This window comes from Mesoplodon densirostris, chromosome 4, assembly GCF_025265405.1.
Source record: "Mesoplodon densirostris isolate mMesDen1 chromosome 4, mMesDen1 primary haplotype, whole genome shotgun sequence".
NCBI classification, from domain to species: Eukaryota; Metazoa; Chordata; class Mammalia; order Artiodactyla; family Ziphiidae; genus Mesoplodon; species Mesoplodon densirostris.
The window spans coordinates 101,896,392-101,913,782 of NC_082664.1; the positions used below are offsets into that span (position 1 = coordinate 101,896,392).

General features: G+C 39.3%; 1 protein-coding gene across 7 annotated transcripts in view; it reads left to right on the plus strand.

The window, feature by feature from the left end:
* CHD2 (chromodomain helicase DNA binding protein 2) overlaps positions 1-17,391 on the plus strand; it is a 123,422-nt gene that overhangs the window by 82,816 nt on the left and 23,215 nt on the right. For all 7 annotated transcript variants that reach the window (XM_060096880.1, XM_060096881.1, XM_060096883.1 and 4 more), the window contains 9 exons: positions 90-131; positions 705-844; positions 5,902-6,040; positions 6,234-6,384; positions 7,505-7,627; positions 9,533-9,661; positions 10,574-10,714; positions 12,397-12,531; positions 16,239-16,417. In XM_060096880.1, the coding sequence (XP_059952863.1) occupies positions 90-131; positions 705-844; positions 5,902-6,040; positions 6,234-6,384; positions 7,505-7,627; positions 9,533-9,661; positions 10,574-10,714; positions 12,397-12,531; positions 16,239-16,417 (1,179 nt within the window). The remainder of the gene's footprint in view (positions 1-89; positions 132-704; positions 845-5,901; positions 6,041-6,233; positions 6,385-7,504; positions 7,628-9,532; positions 9,662-10,573; positions 10,715-12,396; positions 12,532-16,238; positions 16,418-17,391) is intronic.

The window sequence follows — 17,391 nt, forward strand, 5'->3', positions numbered from 1 at the left end:
TTTATGGCTCATATTTCATCACAGGATGTGTTTGCATTAATATAGCTGAAGTCTGTTTTTTTAATGTGATTTATTGATTATTTTCTTAGGTTCATCAAGGCGTATAAGAAGTTTGGTCTCCCTCTTGAACGGTAAGCTTAGTAATATAATAGTTCCTTATCCGCCTCTTTTTCACTTCTGTATTGTAGAGGTTTCTTTTTTTGGTTCTACTTTCCATTTTTAAGGTCTGGCACCTTTTGACAGCATGGTTTTTAGACATTAATTTACTCACCTGCTCCAGATGACTTGGAGATCAACGAAACATATTGTACATGTAACTGTACTTCGCTTCTAGGAACATTGCAGTGAATGGAAGTAGGCTAGAGAAAGGAAAGTGAGCACAAAGAAACAAACTAGTGCAAATAGCTTTGGGGCACTTCACCTGCTACTGTTATCAGACAGCACATTTAGTTAATAAAGAAAGCTGAACCCTTTCCCCTCTGTTTTTTGAAATTAGTCTGTTTTTGTGGACTATTCCAAGTCAAATTCTTTATGAGGAAAGTAAGTCATCAGTCACTGTCTGAGGGTTCTTGTTGGAAGGATCAATTAAGGCATGAGAAAGGTCTTTGCAGGAGCAAGCTTATGTGAAACCAAGTGGTAGCTCACGTGACATTAGAAACGTGGGCACAGGGCCTTGAGGTATCCCCGTATTTGTCTTTCCTCAGGCTGGAGTGCATAGCACGTGATGCTGAGTTGGTAGATAAGTCTGTAGCAGATCTGAAGCGCCTAGGGGAATTGATTCACAACAGCTGTGTGTCAGCAATGCAAGAATACGAAGAGCAGCTGAAAGAAAATGCCAGCGAGGGTAAGTCAGCATGTCTCCCTCAGTGATTCTCAAAGACCTGGCACTTGTGGATTGGGATCTCTGCTGCTAAGGATCTTTTTTTTTTTTTAAGATGAACACACTTATATCCCATGCATCCCTAATTTTTTGAGGTGTGTATTCTCACCTGCCTTTACGTGAGCTCAGTTTTATGATTCCAAAGATTTACTCACAAATGAAGTTGATTTGCAGAAGGTGCAAAGTAATGAACAAGATGAATGATTTCTTTTAATGTTACTGTAGAAAGTTTAGATTGGTTTGTATGATGTAAAGACCTGAGTGGATAAAGCTGAGTGGACACATTTGCATTTTGGCTGTAAGTGAGGACATTACAGACCACAAACATCAGTAATTATTTTGGATATACATACATGTATTGTTTTGTTGTGATAAACTTAAAGGATTTAGAGAATTAGAATAAAAATAGTAGATGAATATTGTAAACCTTTTTGTTGCAATAAGACTCTCTTGGCACTAGAATTTGCTGTAATTTGAGTCGACCTGTAGTGTGTTTTGTCTTATACACCAAGAGTGCTTTTTGCCTGTCCTTTAAAAGCAGGAGGTGTCAGGAGAGAGCTGAGGTCCTTGTTGTTAAAGGACACCCTTATAGTTGAACCTCAAACAAAAAGATGAGGGTGTGGTCATTCTACAGTTCACTGGACTGCGGTTTATCTGTGCCATTGCCCCCATTCTTTTGTCACCCTTCACTGATGTTACAGGAGGCTCTGTCATCTGTGGTTAAGTATTCAAGCCCTGGAGGCAGCCAGTTTACCTGGAATCTTGGTCCTGCCATTTCTTAGCTGCAAGACCTGAGACAAGTGATAGCCTCTTAACAGTCTCATGTGCAAAATAGAGTAGTAGTCCGTGCCTCAGAGGGTTTGGATGGTCACTTGAATAATTCCATACATGTGAAGTGCTTGTCATCACATCTGGCTTGCAGTGTTAGCTATTTCATTAAATAAAGAAGTATTTGTGCTTTGAAATTTTCTTAAGGCTGTTACTAAAAGTAATAAAATTTTAAAATATCTTGAATATAGTCAAAAACATTTTTAGATTCTTTTTTTCCATGAAAGAAACTTAAATAACTTGAGTGGTTTGGACAGTGATCCAAATATGTGCTTTTATAGCGCCAAGAATACATCCAAAAGTAAATCTTAACTTTACAGTTTTTTTTTTCTGTGTAATTGTTTTGAATAAGTATTACATTCACATGGCTCAAAAATGAAAAACAGGTATCCCTATTTCTTGTCTCCTTCTAGAAATATAAAAATACATATGTTCAAAAAATGAATAGATACTGTTTTAACACAATTGGTGCTGTAGCATGTACACTGTTCTGTACCTTGCTTTGTCCATCTCACAGCATATTTGGAGATATTTCCTTGTAACAGTCCCTTCCTTTCCACATGTTTCTTTCCTCTGCATGTTCACATTCTGCATCTGGTTGATCGCTTCCTTCTGGCATTGCTTAACTTGTTTCCATATACCTGTATTTTCTATAAATTGGCATTTAGCATATTCCTGAGTCCAGGTTAACATTTCCAATTCTAATGTAAGATTATTGATATCTCTTTGCTTAAGTTGAAAATTTTGTTCCTAAAAATGTTAACATAATCATGTATTTGTCTTATACATGTTTCCAAATATTAATACCAATTTTACTGTTTTTGTTTGTTTGTTTTCTTCTTTCTTTGGCTGTGCTGTGCGGCTTGTGTGATCTTAGTTCCCTGCCCAGGGATTGAACCTGAGCCATGGCAGTGAAAGCGCTAAGTCCTAACCACTGGCCTGCCAGGGAATCCCCCTAATTTTACTGTTAACTATAAGACTTCTTAATGCAGAGTTTGATTTCTTTGTGTTTCTTTTTGTCCTTAAAATACACCTCATTAGCAGTACACAAAGTACTATGTTTTAAAATTATTTGAAATTGTTCTTTTATCTGTGTGGTTATACCACCAACTTAATATATAGTTTAGTATCTTTTGTTTTCTTTTCCTTTCAGTTTCTAGGGACTACTTTTCTCCTTTTGATGAAACTTTGTTTCTTTAATTATGTAAAACATTTGCATGGCCCAAAGTCAGAACAAAACCAGGAACACGTTGAGAGAATCTTGCCTTCATTCCTGTTCCCCCAGTACTGTTCTCTTCCTCCCCTGTAGGTAATCATTTCTGTTAGTTTTAGGCTTATCTTTCCATTGTTTCTTTTTAAAATTTTAAGTCTGTGTGTGTGTATTTCCTCTATTACAGGAGATATACATTGTATTCTGTTCTGCATCTACTTATTTTTACATATGGCGTTCACTCCATCTTACTGTGTAGAGTTCATACCTTCTTCCTTTTACAATTGCACAGTATTCCACTGTGTAGATAGATGTTAATTCAAACTTTATTGTCCCCTAGTAATAAATATTTGGGTTGTTTTCAGTCTTCTGCCACTATAAATAAAGCCACAATGAATAAATAGTCTAATGAATATGCTGTTTCATATCTCTGCCAGCATATCTTTGGGATAAATTTCGGGAAGTGGGATTGTTGAGTCCTGGGGAAAATGCATATGTAATTTGGTTAGATACTGCCAAATTCTTCATAAATCTGATACCATTTACATTGCCACCTACAATGTATATTCATACACAACAGAATGTATTGTCAAATGTTTGGATTTTTGCCAAACTTACAGTTGGGAAATGGCATCTCACTTTTCTTTTAATGGGCAAGGTTGTGCATCTTTTCTGAGGGCCATTTGTGAACTGTCTGTACATATATTATGCCCATTTTCTATTGAGCTGTTGGTCTTAATTTTTAGGATCTCTTTTTCTTGTCTTTTTTTAAGAAGATTTAATACAGGGAATTTAAAAATTTTTTAATTTATTTTATTTTTGGCTGTGTTGGGTCTTTGTTGCTGCGCGTGGGCTTTCCCTAGTTGCGGCGAGCGGGAGCTACTCTCCTTTGCAGTGCGTGGGCTTCTCACTGTGGTGGCTTCTCTTGTTGCGGAGCAGGGGCTCTAGGCATGAGGGCTTCAGTAGTTGTGGCACACGGGCTCAGTAGTTGTGACTCACGGGCTCTAGAGCGCAGGCTCAGTAGTTGTGGCTCACAGGCTTAGTTGCTCCGCAGCATGTGGGATCTTCCTGGACCAGGGATTGAACCCATGTCCCCTGCATTGGCAGGTGGATTTCTAACCACTGCACCACCAGGGAAGTCCCAGGATCTCTTTTTCTGATAAAAGTTGCCAGTGTTCTCCTCCAGTTTGTGATTTGTCCTCTCACTTTGCTATGGTATTTTGTACAGAAAACTTAAAAAAATTTTATATAGTCAGATTTATCAATCTTTTACCCTATTGTTGTTTTGGATTTTGATTAGTTAAAAACATTTTCTCTACAAAACAGCAACAGACTCACAGACATAGAAAGCAAATTTATGGTTACCAAAGGGGAAAGGGATAAATTGGGAGTATGAGATTAGCAGATGCACACTACTATATATAAAAGAGGTAAACAACAGGGATTTAATATTGCACAAGGAACTATTATATTCAATATATTGTAACAAACTAAAAAAAAATTTTTTTTCTACTCTGAGGATATAAAGGAAGTCATTAAGATCACCCCCCACCACCACCACCACCACCAATACCTATGTGATTTCATTTACTTTTTATATCTCTGATTCACTTGGAGTTTTTCCTGGTATTGCATTCAGGTTTTTTGGATTTTGGATTTTTTCTATATGGCTACTATATGTCTCAACACCATTCATTAATGATGGTTGATCTTTTCTCCACTGCCTGATTTTTTTTTTTTTTTTTTGAACTACATAATCTGTTACGGATTTACAATATTAGTACCCTGTGAACGGGCGTTTAGCTTTCCAGTCTTTTGCTTTACGGTGTTGCGGTAAACGATCTTGTGTGTGTGCCGTTGGCGCCATCTCTTCCCACCAGCATTGACCAGCATGGCAGTGTCTGTTTCCTCGTAGTCTCACCGACATATTTTCAAATCTTTGAATTTTCCCAACCTGAGGTTAAAAAGGTTATGTCTATATATTTAATTTGCATTTCTCTTACCATGAATGAGGTTGAGTATTTTTCACATGGAACCATTTGTATTTCCTTTTCTGTGAATTGTCTCTTTATCCTTTGCCCATTTTTCTGTTGCAGTCTTTTTATTTTACAGATGAGGAAACACAGACCCAGAGAGGTTAATAACTAGAAGTGAGAGGGGAAAGGGGACAGGGGGTAGTTTGTACAGATCTGGGAATAAACCCCAGATTTCTGATCTTCGGAGGAGGTGCCTTTCCCATTTTGCCACATTCTGTTCCAGAACTCATCAGTATTGTTGGGAATAGCATTTGCAAGTGAAATTCTAGTGGATTATGTGAGAATCCCTAAATAATTGTTTATAATTGTAGTGCCATTTCATCGACTTGAATGTTAAAAAAAAGAAATCTTTTCTCAGGCTCTGAGCCATCTTTTCCCTCACAGACAAGTGTCATGATCATGCATTTTGATTTGGACTCTTTGGTTAGAATTGACTGCTTTGTTTTTACTTCTAGGATTACTTTATTTGGAAACTTGGGCTAGGGTAACCTTTCCATGACTTCTTTTGTTCATCATTTCAAATGTGTTAGGTATTAACTTGATCTCATACTTTTTTAGTAGAAAAGATCATCTTAAAGCACTTAAAAATCTGTTGATGGGTTAGAAAAACAAAAAAAAACTTCAGCATTAATATTACTCCTTTAAAATCTTCTTTCATAAATTTTATTAATTTTAGAGCCAAAGTATAAAACAAATAGGAAGATTAAAATATAATTATAAACACTACTGGATTAAAAAATTCTAAATCTTAAAAAACTGAATTGTTTAGAGATTATTTTACAAACATTAATTGAGAAAATTTTTTGCCTTACTTGATTATATCTTTGAATTAATGATAAACCAGAGATATACGCTGAGGGAATAAGAGTTCAGGATTTGTTGACCTATGTTTTCTGTGAAACTTCAACGAATTCTCACTTAACGAATATGAAATTGGTGTTCTTTAGGGAAAGGACCAGGGAAAAAGAGAGGCCCAACTATCAAGATATCTGGGGTTCAGGTTAATGTGAAATCTATTATCCAACATGAAGAAGAGTTTGAGATGCTGCATAAATCTATCCCTGTAGACCCTGAAGAAAAAAAAAAGTGAGTATAATACATGCCCATGCATGGGTGGTTGTGCCATTAGAAAACAGATTTGAAGTTACAGTTATGTGTAGTTATGTAGTATTTTCATTGTCTTTTGTCTAACATACCAGAATGCTTTGCTCATTGGTGTTTATTCCCAAATCAGAAAGACCCCTCCTCTAATGTCCTCCTGCTTTGGAAATCTTTTCAGATACTGCTTAACCTGTCGGGTCAAAGCTGCACATTTTGATGTCGAGTGGGGAGTAGAGGATGATTCTCGCCTGTTGCTGGGAATTTATGAACATGGCTATGGAAACTGGGAGCTCATTAAAACGGATCCAGAGCTTAAGTTAACTGACAAAGTAAGTGTTTCTGTGATGCTGGAGATGTCTAGAAGATTTGTTGTATAATATTTTTATATTGATTACTTACTTTTAACTATTTTCTGGGGGGTGGGGATCAAATTGGAAATTAGAAGAATAGTAAATTCCTGGGATTTCTTTATCCTTGGAAACATTACCATCTTTAGTGGACTGTGGCACTATTTCAGAGATGACGATAATAGCCAGGTGAAATTTTGGGGAAATTATAGGAGAAGTCTTCAAATTCTGATTTTTATTGTAGGTCAAATCTCATTGCAACAAATACCAGGGTAAGATTATTAATAATAAGAGCATTCCTCGGCCTTAGTTGTTGGCACTTTCTTTAACAATATTTGAAACAGCCATATTTCAGTTCTACACATGAAGAAAGAATGAGCCATACCTTGGTATTTTTTGTAATGGAATTAAACTCTGGCTGTACTTCTCCCACAAAATCGAGCCTCCCACCCTATCCGTTGCACATCAGGCTACCAAGTATAGTAAGGCCGTGCTCAGAGCTGTAAGCAGGGAAAGCTGGCTCAAATTTTAGTAGGATGCGCTCCATGTTGTGCTCCTGGCAGGGCTTTTCCTGGCACGTCAAACAATGCTCATCCCAGGTGCAATGTTCTCAGAGGGTGACAGCACCCTGCCATAAGCACTGAGACCAAATCCAGTCTGGCCTGAGAGGTCCAGCTGTGTCCTGGCATAGCTCAGTGCTTTCCAGCAATGCTCTAAGAAGCATTTTCAATCTAAAACGAAGCTTTAACCTAGCTCCAGGGATTCCCTGCTCCTGGAAGGAGGAAATCCACGACGGCTGGGATGCTCTAGCAGATGAAGCCAACAAGCCCCTCCTACCTGAGTTGTTCTACCCTGTTAACAGCACAGGTAGGAGCCAGTGGGAGAGCTGGATTTCTCCATCCCATTTTGTAAAACGAGAACGGCTCATAAGGGATTTTCAGTGACTGGGAGCCATGGACATGAGATAGGATCTGAGGCTTTATCTGTATTTTGGGTGGTGGGGAGGGAAAGGACTGCTCAGTTGTTTGTCATCTCTGTTCATCCTGATCCACTAACCGGGCCATGGGCCGTGGCGGGTACTTCTCTTCCTTTCCTGTTGAAGATCCTGCCAGTGGAGACAGATAAAAAGCCCCAGGGAAAGCAGCTGCAGACCCGAGCGGACTACTTGCTGAAGCTGCTCAGGAAGAGTCTGGAGAAGGAGGGGGCCGTGACGGGCGGGGAAGAGGTGAGTGCAGCTGCCATCCGGGCACCGTCCACGGGTCTGAGGCTCCAGCCCTGCAGGGTTAGGTAGGGGAAGAGATGCCCTCTCCAGGTGTCTCCACAGAACGCTAACCCTCTCCTTGTCAGGTGTTGGTATTGAGGTTCCAGTAATGATGGTTTGGTTGGGTAATGATAGGAATGTTCATTTAGTAATTGACCTAAACACCTTGGCATTCTCCTCAAATATTGCCTCAAAATAGTCCTCATTTCTCCCGGTGCCACTGGTCTAGACATACTGCTGCTGTGTCTTTATGCTCCTTCCTCAATTTTGGAATATAGTTCTCAGTACTGTGTGAATATCACTGGGTTTGCCTGTTGTTACAGCTAACACTCGGCTACTTGTAATCATGGGTCCCAGGGATAAAATGGGGAATTAGGATACACAGTTAATTCAGAAACCGGACTTCAGTTACAGTTGCCTTACTTGCTGAGTGAAAAATTTCAGCCGAGTTACTAATGGACTCATCTGAGCTTTAGCTTTTATTTCCCCAACTTTTCATTTCAATTCAGGCCTAAAAAGATGAGAATCACAGTTAGGAGATACTATAAGTTACAGCCAGTAGTAGTAGCCTTTGTGTGTGCATGTTCCTTAAGTGCTCTTAGAGCTATGCCATTTGTATTAATTTCCCTATATTATAAAGAAAGCAAATTTTAGAAAAAAAACCAATCCCATACCTTGTCCTTTTTTGTGGAGTAGTGTCATAATTAATGTCATTCTTCACATAATATGTTGAGGATATTCTATAAGTTAGGTTCTGGGGAGGTAGATGGCATCATGTTTGTTTTTTTTTTTTTTTTTTTTTTTTTGCGGTACGCGGGCCTCTCACTGCTGTGGCCTCTCCCGTTGCGGAGCACAGGCTCCGGACGCGCAGGCCCAGCGGCCATGGCTCACGGGCCCAGCCGCTCCGCGGCATGTGGGATCTTCCCGGACCGGGGCACGAACCCGTGCCCCCTGCATCAGCAGGCGGACTCCCAACCACTGTGCCACCAAGGAAGCCCCTGCATCTTTTTTTTTTTTTTTTTTTTTTTTTGCGGTACGCGGGCCTCTCACCGTTGTGGCCTCTCCCGCTGCGGAGCACAGGCTCCGGACGCGCAGGCCCAGCGGCCATGGCTCACGGGCCCAGCCGCTCCGCGGCATGTGGGATCTTCCCGGACCGGGGCACGAACCCGTGCCCCCTGCATCAGCAGGCGGACTCCCAACCACTGTGCCACCAGGGAAGCCCCTGCATCTTTTTTTTTTTTTTTTTTTTTTTTTGCGGTACGCGGGCCTCTCACCGTTGTGGCCTCTCCCGCTGCGGAGCACAGGCTCCGGACGCGCAGTCCCAGCGGCCATGGCCCACAGGCCCAGCCGCTCCGTGGCACGTGGGATCCCCCCGGACCGGGGCACGAACCCACGTCCCCTGCATCGGCAGGAGGACTCCCAACCACTGCGCCACCAGGGAAGCCCATACATCATGTTTTTACTTGCTTAAATTACTGTATCTGTTTGAGTAGATGAACACCTTTTCATTATTTTTAGATATAACATGCTTCTAGTTTTTTTAATGTTACTCTTATTTTACATATTATCTTTATTTATATCCTTGTACATAAGGTTTTTTTTTCTTCTTTTGAATTTTATCTTTAGATTGAATTCCAAAAAATGGAATCAGTAAGTTCAAGGGTATGGATGTTTTTGTGTGGCATAGGAAATTTATAAGGCCTATAGTTTCTTTTTTTCTACTTCAGGTAAAATTGGTTGCACTCCTTTTAATTTTCTCTGAGTTTCCTTGTTTGAATTATATGGCTGCTGCTGTTCCAAAGAATCATGATGTTATTTGGTCATGCTCTTGAGGGACTTGATTTATCATCATTTTCTTACCCTTTCCAGGCCAAATTAAAGAAGCGGAAGCCTCGAGTAAAGAAGGAAAACAAAGCACCGAGGCTGAAAGATGAGCATGGAATTGAGTTTTCATCTCCTAGACACTCAGATAATCCATCAGAAGAGGGAGAAGTAAAGGTATGAGGCTGCATTTCAGTTGAGATTATTTTTAAGTTACATTTATTGTGCCAACTTGTATAAAATCATTTGAAATGTGTTTGGTTTACATGCCAGAGTAGATGAAATAAAAATAGAAACTATGTTATGTCTTTGCTTAACCTGTGAGAGAGGAATATAGTTGTTCATTTAAAATCAGCAATTGAAAATTCATAATAGAAGTAAATTTGTAATGGAAGGAAATGAAGGGAACCATGCAAATTTCAGTGATAAATGGCAATTGACACTCACCCTCATTGCTGGGAGCGATAGGGAGTGGTGGAGACTCTGGTTAACCAGGGAGCTCATGCCTAATGTATAGGGGCAGCTGTTATCATTGTTGGGCCAAACAAAACTCATCTGTGGATCAGGTTTGGCCCAAGGCCTGTCAACTTGTAACCTCTGGTCTAAGCAATATGAAAAGTAACTTGCTAGCATTCAGTCTGTTGTTTCAGTGACTGAAAACTTTATGGGATTTTATTTTGTTACTCTTCAAGTGTAATTGCCCTTTGAGGTTATTTCCAGGATCAGCAGTGGGTATGTGAACTAGCATGGATTTGAGTCAAGCATGCATGAATTCAAATACTAGCAACCTTACCAGTTACTACCTGGCAGGTATATAATCTCTTTGTTCCTCAGTTTTTTCCACCTGTGAAATGGGAATGATAATGCCTGTGTTGAAGGGTTGCTATGAGAAATAAAGAGAAGATGTAAGTGAAGAGCATCTGCCTCTACAGGCTTCACTTTAAGCAGATAGCTTTAAGGCTTTATGCTTGAGAACATGCTTCTGTGGACACAGTGATGAACCATTGGGGGCAGTGCTTTTTTTTCTAGAAAGTAAATGAGGAAATGTAAAGTTTGTGGCAAAAGCTCATAACCTTGTTTGTTTTCTAGGATGATGGCTTAGAAAAAAGTCCAATGAAAAAGAAACAGAAGAAGAAAGAGAACAAGGAGAACAAGGAGAAACAAATGAGTTCTAGGAAAGACAAGGAAGGGGACAAGGAAAGGAAGAAATCAAAAGATAAGAAAGAGAAGGTATCGATGTCATTCTACTTACTGAGATGCCCGCAGCCTTTGAAATTCCCTTCTAGGATTTAGAAGTAGAATGGGTTTGAGGGCCCTGAAATAATTGTCATTTTATGAGTATATCCCAGAAGGAAGGATGGGGCTGTCAGGGGGATGCCTGCACCTCTTCCTGCAGAGAGGGGAGTGTGTGAGTTGTGGTGTTCTTTAATATAGAATCCTTTATTTGCTCTTTTATTACACATTTCAGAGGGGCTGTTGGAATGATACAGGACAGGTAACTACTTGATACATGGTCTCAGACTCATGGGAGAAAAGCACAGTCCACAGATGAATCTGAATACATGAAATACTATCAAATACTATCAAGAGTTAAGCTTTTGGAGTAGAAATGGGTGAAAGCCCTACTATTATTATATAATCTTCATGTTGGGGTTTTATGAAGTTCATTCCAAACCACAGAATTCTGGTACAGTGTTGCATCTTGCTGACTTCTGATGAAATTATTTTGCAGTTAATCTTTAATCATTGTTAAAACATACAAACAAATAACTGCCTTAATTCCACCATCCAGTTATAGCTCTAACAGATTTCTTGATGAGCACCTTTGGAACTTCTTTATTATGCATATAAGAACAAATATAAAATAAAAATCAGACCAGACTGTTTGGATAACCTTTTCTCCCCACTTAGCAATATATCACAAACAGCTTTCCAAGTGAATAAATAAAAGTTAAAATCATTTTTAATAGATAAGGAAGATTTGTTTGATTATAACATTTTGGAAACAATTTAAGTTTCCCATATTGAAATTGCTTTCAAATTTCTAATGTTATAAACTGTACTGTAACAGATACCTTTCTTTGCATCTGTGCTTCTGCAGAAAGTTATTCTTCTTTTAAGGTGAAATACTTAAAAAATAAAAGCACAAAGAATGATCCATGTGTCCACTACCCAGATATTGCAGCTGTTGTTAACATTTTTCATGTTTACTTCAACTGGGTTTTTTTGGGGCTACTGTATTTGGTATCCATGCACTCATTACTGGGACTCCCCTCTGTTTCTTCTCCCAATTTCATTGCTCTCCTCCCTCTTCTCTCCTCTGTAACACTGCCCTGAAGTTCGTGTGAAACCTTCCTGCCCACGTTTTTATACTTTTACTACATATTACATAATCGTAATCAAAGCATAGTATTGTTTTATGTTTTTAAATGTTCATACATAAAGTTATTTTTTATATGTATCTCTGTCTCCATCCTTCTGCACCCTTTCATGGATAAGTGAACTTTACCCATGTGGATTTATGTAAATTTCAGTCACTTGAAATATTTTAGTTAATACAATTTCCAAGATCAAAGTGTACTTTCATTTTTAAGTTGCTACAAGCTACTCTGTGAGGGCTCTGCCAATTCACAGTCTTAACCTCTTGATGACATTTTTATGCATTTTATGGATAAGGGAATAGAAGCCAGAATAGCATTGATGAAGCTAAAATTATAATTGGCTGTGTTTAGAGACAGAAGTGGGAATGACATATGACTAAACTGTTAATCAAATAGGTTTGGCTTCATGATGTCTCAAAACTGAGGCCATCCTCTGTACCCACTTGTAGTGATGTGACATAGCTGAGAAGTCCAAATTGCAAGACAGGAGTACACAAATGACAATGATTCCTTGTAACTCTTTTTTAAAAGCCTAAAGGTGGTGATGCCAAATCTTCAAGTAAATCAAAGCGATCTCAGGGTCCTGTCCATATTACAGCAGGAAGCGAACCTGTCCCCATTGGAGAGGATGAGGATGATGATCTGGACCAGGAGACATTCAGCATAGTAAGTCCTGAAGTTGAGGAATTCTGGTGTCTGCAGCCACAGTGCTTGCTGCGGCTTTGCCTTTCATAGTTCCCTCCACACAGCCTCAGTCGGTCTAAGCAGCATGACCTGAGACGAGGCTGGGGTCCTGGCTGCGTGAGCTGGAGCGGTGGCGAGCACGGCCTATCTTATGTGTTCCCGTGTTGCGGGGCTAGGAGCCGAGATGTGGCCTAGGATGTGGTCCATCTCCTCATAGGAGACAGGGCAGGTGAGGGGAGGAGTCATGGACCAAGCCTTGTATGGGATGGAAACAGGCCAGTGCGTCCTCAGGGACTTAGGCCCTTACCGGAGCTGCACGTGTATATTTCATCGTGTTCCACTAGCTTCCCTTCCCCTCCTCTTTTGAGGTCTTTTCCTTTACCCAAACTTTCACACATCACTGTTCACTTGAATAGTTAATTTAGTTTCAGAGAGAAAGTGATCTTCCAAATCTCAAAATATTCCTGCTCTGGGGAAGCAAAGCATAGAATTTTGACCTCATCCTGTAAGGCAGTCTTCTCTCTTTTTACCCATTTTTTTCCCGTGTTCCCAGAAACCTGTATGCATACGTGTATTTTTTTTCTCTTCGCACTTATCTCATTTTTCTTAAATGCCTTTACTCTTCTTCCTGTGAGCTCTCTGAGGGCAAGTACTGTGTCTTATATAAAGTATGTGTAGATGCTAGAAGTAGCTCAATAAATGAGTAAATGAATAAATTCATTACACAACCAGCTCTCTGGTCTGTTTCCTGCTTCTTCCTTAGCCCCGTGTTTATAAGAGAAAATCATAACTAACGCTTCTGTGGTACCATACTATTTAAAAAATTGCTGTTATACGACATTGTAAATCAACTATACTTGAATTAAAAAAAAAAAGAAAAAAATTGCATTTACATACTGGCTCATTTACTCTCGTTTTTATATTATGATATCTTCTAAAAATACAGAAAAATTTCAGGAATGTAATAGGCATTGATAGAGGTACCATCAAGTTTTGTCAGGTGTGAATTTTTTAAGGCTCAGGCTGTAGAGTTGAAGCTTCTGGTCATGGCTTGTTACCTCCCTAGAAGTGACCATAATTCTAATTTCAGTGTAGATCAAATCGTAATTCTCATGCGTGGTTCTAGACTTTTACTACTTAATGTCTCTAAAGACAGTAAGTAATAGCTCATATAAACAGCCAGGCATTATTAGTGTGCTTTTTGTGTATTTTCTCCACAACAACCTATGAGGTAGGTAATTATCTCTATTTTACCCCTTAAAAAATAAGATGAGGAGAGTTAAGTAACTTGTCCAAGATGTAGAGCAAAGATTTGAACCTATCAATAAATGCCACACTGTGTGTATCCTGTAACTTATGTTTCCTCCCTCAGCATGTACACTTTTGAGATTTATCCATGTTGATAATCATGTCTCTGATTTCAGTGTTTCATATTATTCTGTTTTATGACTTGCACAATTCATTCTTTCTCCTATTGATGGACATTGGGGTTTTCCAAATGTTTGCTACTACAAATTGGCTGCAGTGAAATTGTAAATATTTTCTTATACACATGTGTAAGAGCTTCGCTCGTGTGTAGCTTGAGCTTTTCTGCTGGGTGTTTCTTTGGGTCTGCACGTCTACTGCTTTTAGATGTTGTGGAATTAGTCTTCAAAGTGATTGTAGAGATTTGTACTCTTTCCGGCAACGAATGTGAGTTCCAGCTGCTTCCAGTTCCAGTCTTGGAAATACTTGGTAATTTCTAACTTCTTAATTTTTGCCAATCTAAGTGGTATGAACTATTGACCAGTGGTGCTGTTGACCATTTACTTTCATATTTATTGGGCATTCATATTTCTGGTGAATTGCCTTTCCATATCCTTTGCCTGTTCCAGGTAATTTTTCTCTTCTTACCTTTTCTATAGGAATCCTGTATCCATTCGCAATACTAATCTTTTAACTGTTACAGTCATGTATCTTCCAGTTTATTTGTGTGCTTTTAAAAAATTTAAGTACAATACTGAAAAATAAATTGTAAGTATATAGCTATGGAAATTATCACAAAGTGATGGAAGTTTGTCAGATTTTCACTCTTCTGAAGTTACATGGACATGTGCCTTAATAGTTCCTTATATTAGATACTTAGTGGCTGACAACCATGCCCTACAGGTCAGAGAAATTTTCTTAAATTATTTTGTGATAATTTCCTCCTCAGTTCTTAATTTTATCCTACTTTTTGGATATTGGACTTTGGGAGTGGTCCCTAATATTATCTTAAACTTTCTTCCATTTCTTCTTTTCTAACTCTACTTTCTTGGAGATCTCCTTAGCTTTATCTGCCATTATTTCTTTTGAGGTTTTCATTTCTCTTGTCATGTGTTATTTCCAAGATCTTTTTTCCCCATATGGTTCTCTTGAATGTTTTTATATTTCTCTTCGATTTGTTTTCCGTCACTCATGTTAGATATTTTTCAAATGGCTTGGTAATCCTTGGTTGTCTGCTCGTATTTAAGAGTAGGGACTAAACATCGGATTGGAAGCCCTGAACATGTGGGTGGGGCTTGATCGACTTTGAGAGTGTTCTCTGTGGGGTGATCTGGCTGGGCTGCTTCCTTGGAAAACTTGCGAAAGTCGGGGGGCAGCATCATTTGATTCTTCCTCTTGGTGGTTGGATTTTGGGACCCAGAGTCCTCCAGTCTCCTGACTGGAGGGTTAAGGCCTGGCTTTCTTCGTTCTAGAATCTGAGAGGCAAAAAATAAACAAATAAATAAAAAGACTGGGCGGTGGCTTATCTAATATGCATATATTCATACAATGCTATTCTTAGTGTCGTAGCCTTGCCTCTCAACTATGCCTGTGTAGCCCAGTTCAGAGACTTTTCTTTTATCCTCTCCAGAGAATAAACCTCCGTATCTTTTGTCGGGCAGAGTTGGAAGTCTGGGCGTCTATTATAAATCTGTTCCTCTTAGGCAGTCTTAAAAAAACAAAACAAAACAAAATCCTTATTTTTAGCCCTCATCCCTACTTCCAGAGATACTTAGCTATCCTCTACAAGAATTGCAGTATAAATCAGGTTGGTTCTCAGCTCTCTCCACTGCTGGGTTAGGATTTCATTGTCTCAGGTCTATTGAGGCATTTCACTTGCTGCCAATATTTTGTTGCTGTTGCTTCCTCTCATTTTCCATGTCTTTGTGGGCTCATCTCTTCTTATGGTGATTCCTTTACTGTTGTTTTAGTGGATGGGGAGGGGGAGAAAAAGATTCTTGTGTTCAGTCTACTATCTTTATCTGGAAACCGTTCTCTCAGTTTCTTACAAGTCTAAAGGACTTGTAAATATTTTATCCTGTAGTTTTAGATAGTTTGTGATGGGAGGTTTTCAGGTTAGGTCTATAATTTTGCTTCTCATTTGTCTTCATAATGGCCTTGGGAGATTATTATGCCCCTCTTGCAGATGAGGAAACAGAGCAGCGTTTTGAGAGGCCAAGTAAGCTGTAAAAGTCATCGCTCTAAGCGATGGAGCTGGGACTTGAACCTCAGGTTTTTCCGACTCTAACATTTATACTTGTTCCCCTGCCATTACCTGCTTCTCCTCTAGTGATTATGTGGCCTGGGGGGCGCTGTGTGTTCTCTGGGAATTTAGGGCACAGTAAGCACAGCTGAAGTTGTCTTTGCTGCAGGTGTTTTATGTCTCTACTCTTGGTCTGTTCCAGTGTAAGGAGAGGATGAGGCCTGTGAAAAAGGCACTGAAACAGTTGGATAAACCTGACAAGGGGCTCAGTGTACAGGAACAGCTGGAGCACACCCGGAACTGCCTGCTGAAAATCGGGGACCGGATAGCCGAGTGCCTTAAAGCTTACTCAGACCAGGAGCACATCAAACTGTGGAGGAGGTAAGCAGCCACAGCCTCAAATTGCTTGGTTTGATTTGATGACAAAGTGTGTGTTAGGGGTTCTGTTTGGTTTTATGCAACATGACACAGCCACCTAATGAAAAATTTTTTTCCCAGCAAAAGCAGTCTATTAGCAACATACCTGCAGGCTTCAGTTTTCTTTTCCTGAAATAGGCCATTCCTCTGAGACCAATCTTTTGAATGGGTAGGATGATGTCATTGTTTTATGAGAGAAATACCGTGATAACTGGATTTGCTGGCCTGTCCTCAGAATAAAGACTCAATCTTTAGACCTGGAAGGGATAGAAACCATCTATAATTTCACTACTACTTTACCCATCTCAGGTTAATATTCAGAGATAATATAATAACTAATTGGTTAGTTCTCTGCTAACCTCATGAGAGGAAGCAAAGGCTAAAACCACCAGAGCTATGAGTTCTCTTCTCTTTAATAATTGAAGAGCTCTAGTAGTAATTTGGATTAATGCAGTTAATCCAGAACTTCAGTTTGTAAGGCATTATGACTTACATATATTCATTTATATATTCACTTTTGATGTTTTAAGAAAACATGACTGGAATTTCTCAAAGACAATTGTAACATTAAGTCTCTTTCCATACTCCACAGTTACATTGAACTCATATATTGATACTTCATGGTTAATGTAATTATCTTTGTATAATATACCTAATATCAGTGGATTGGCTTTTGAGTGAAAAAGAGATTTAAGAAAACCTTCTGTCATGATGCTATCCATAGCATGCTTCACACTCATTAAAAAAAGAAGATCTAAGTTTTGAAATGTGACTTGACTTTCCTTTTACACTGTTACCAAACCAGATCCCTGTATCTAGCCATCTGGTTTTCTGTGTACTGAGCTTAATCCCTATTGGAAGATAACGAAAATGCATCATCCTAACGTATAGATCCACGTATAGAAGCTGGGCTGGATACTGTGCACTGGGGCCAGTCT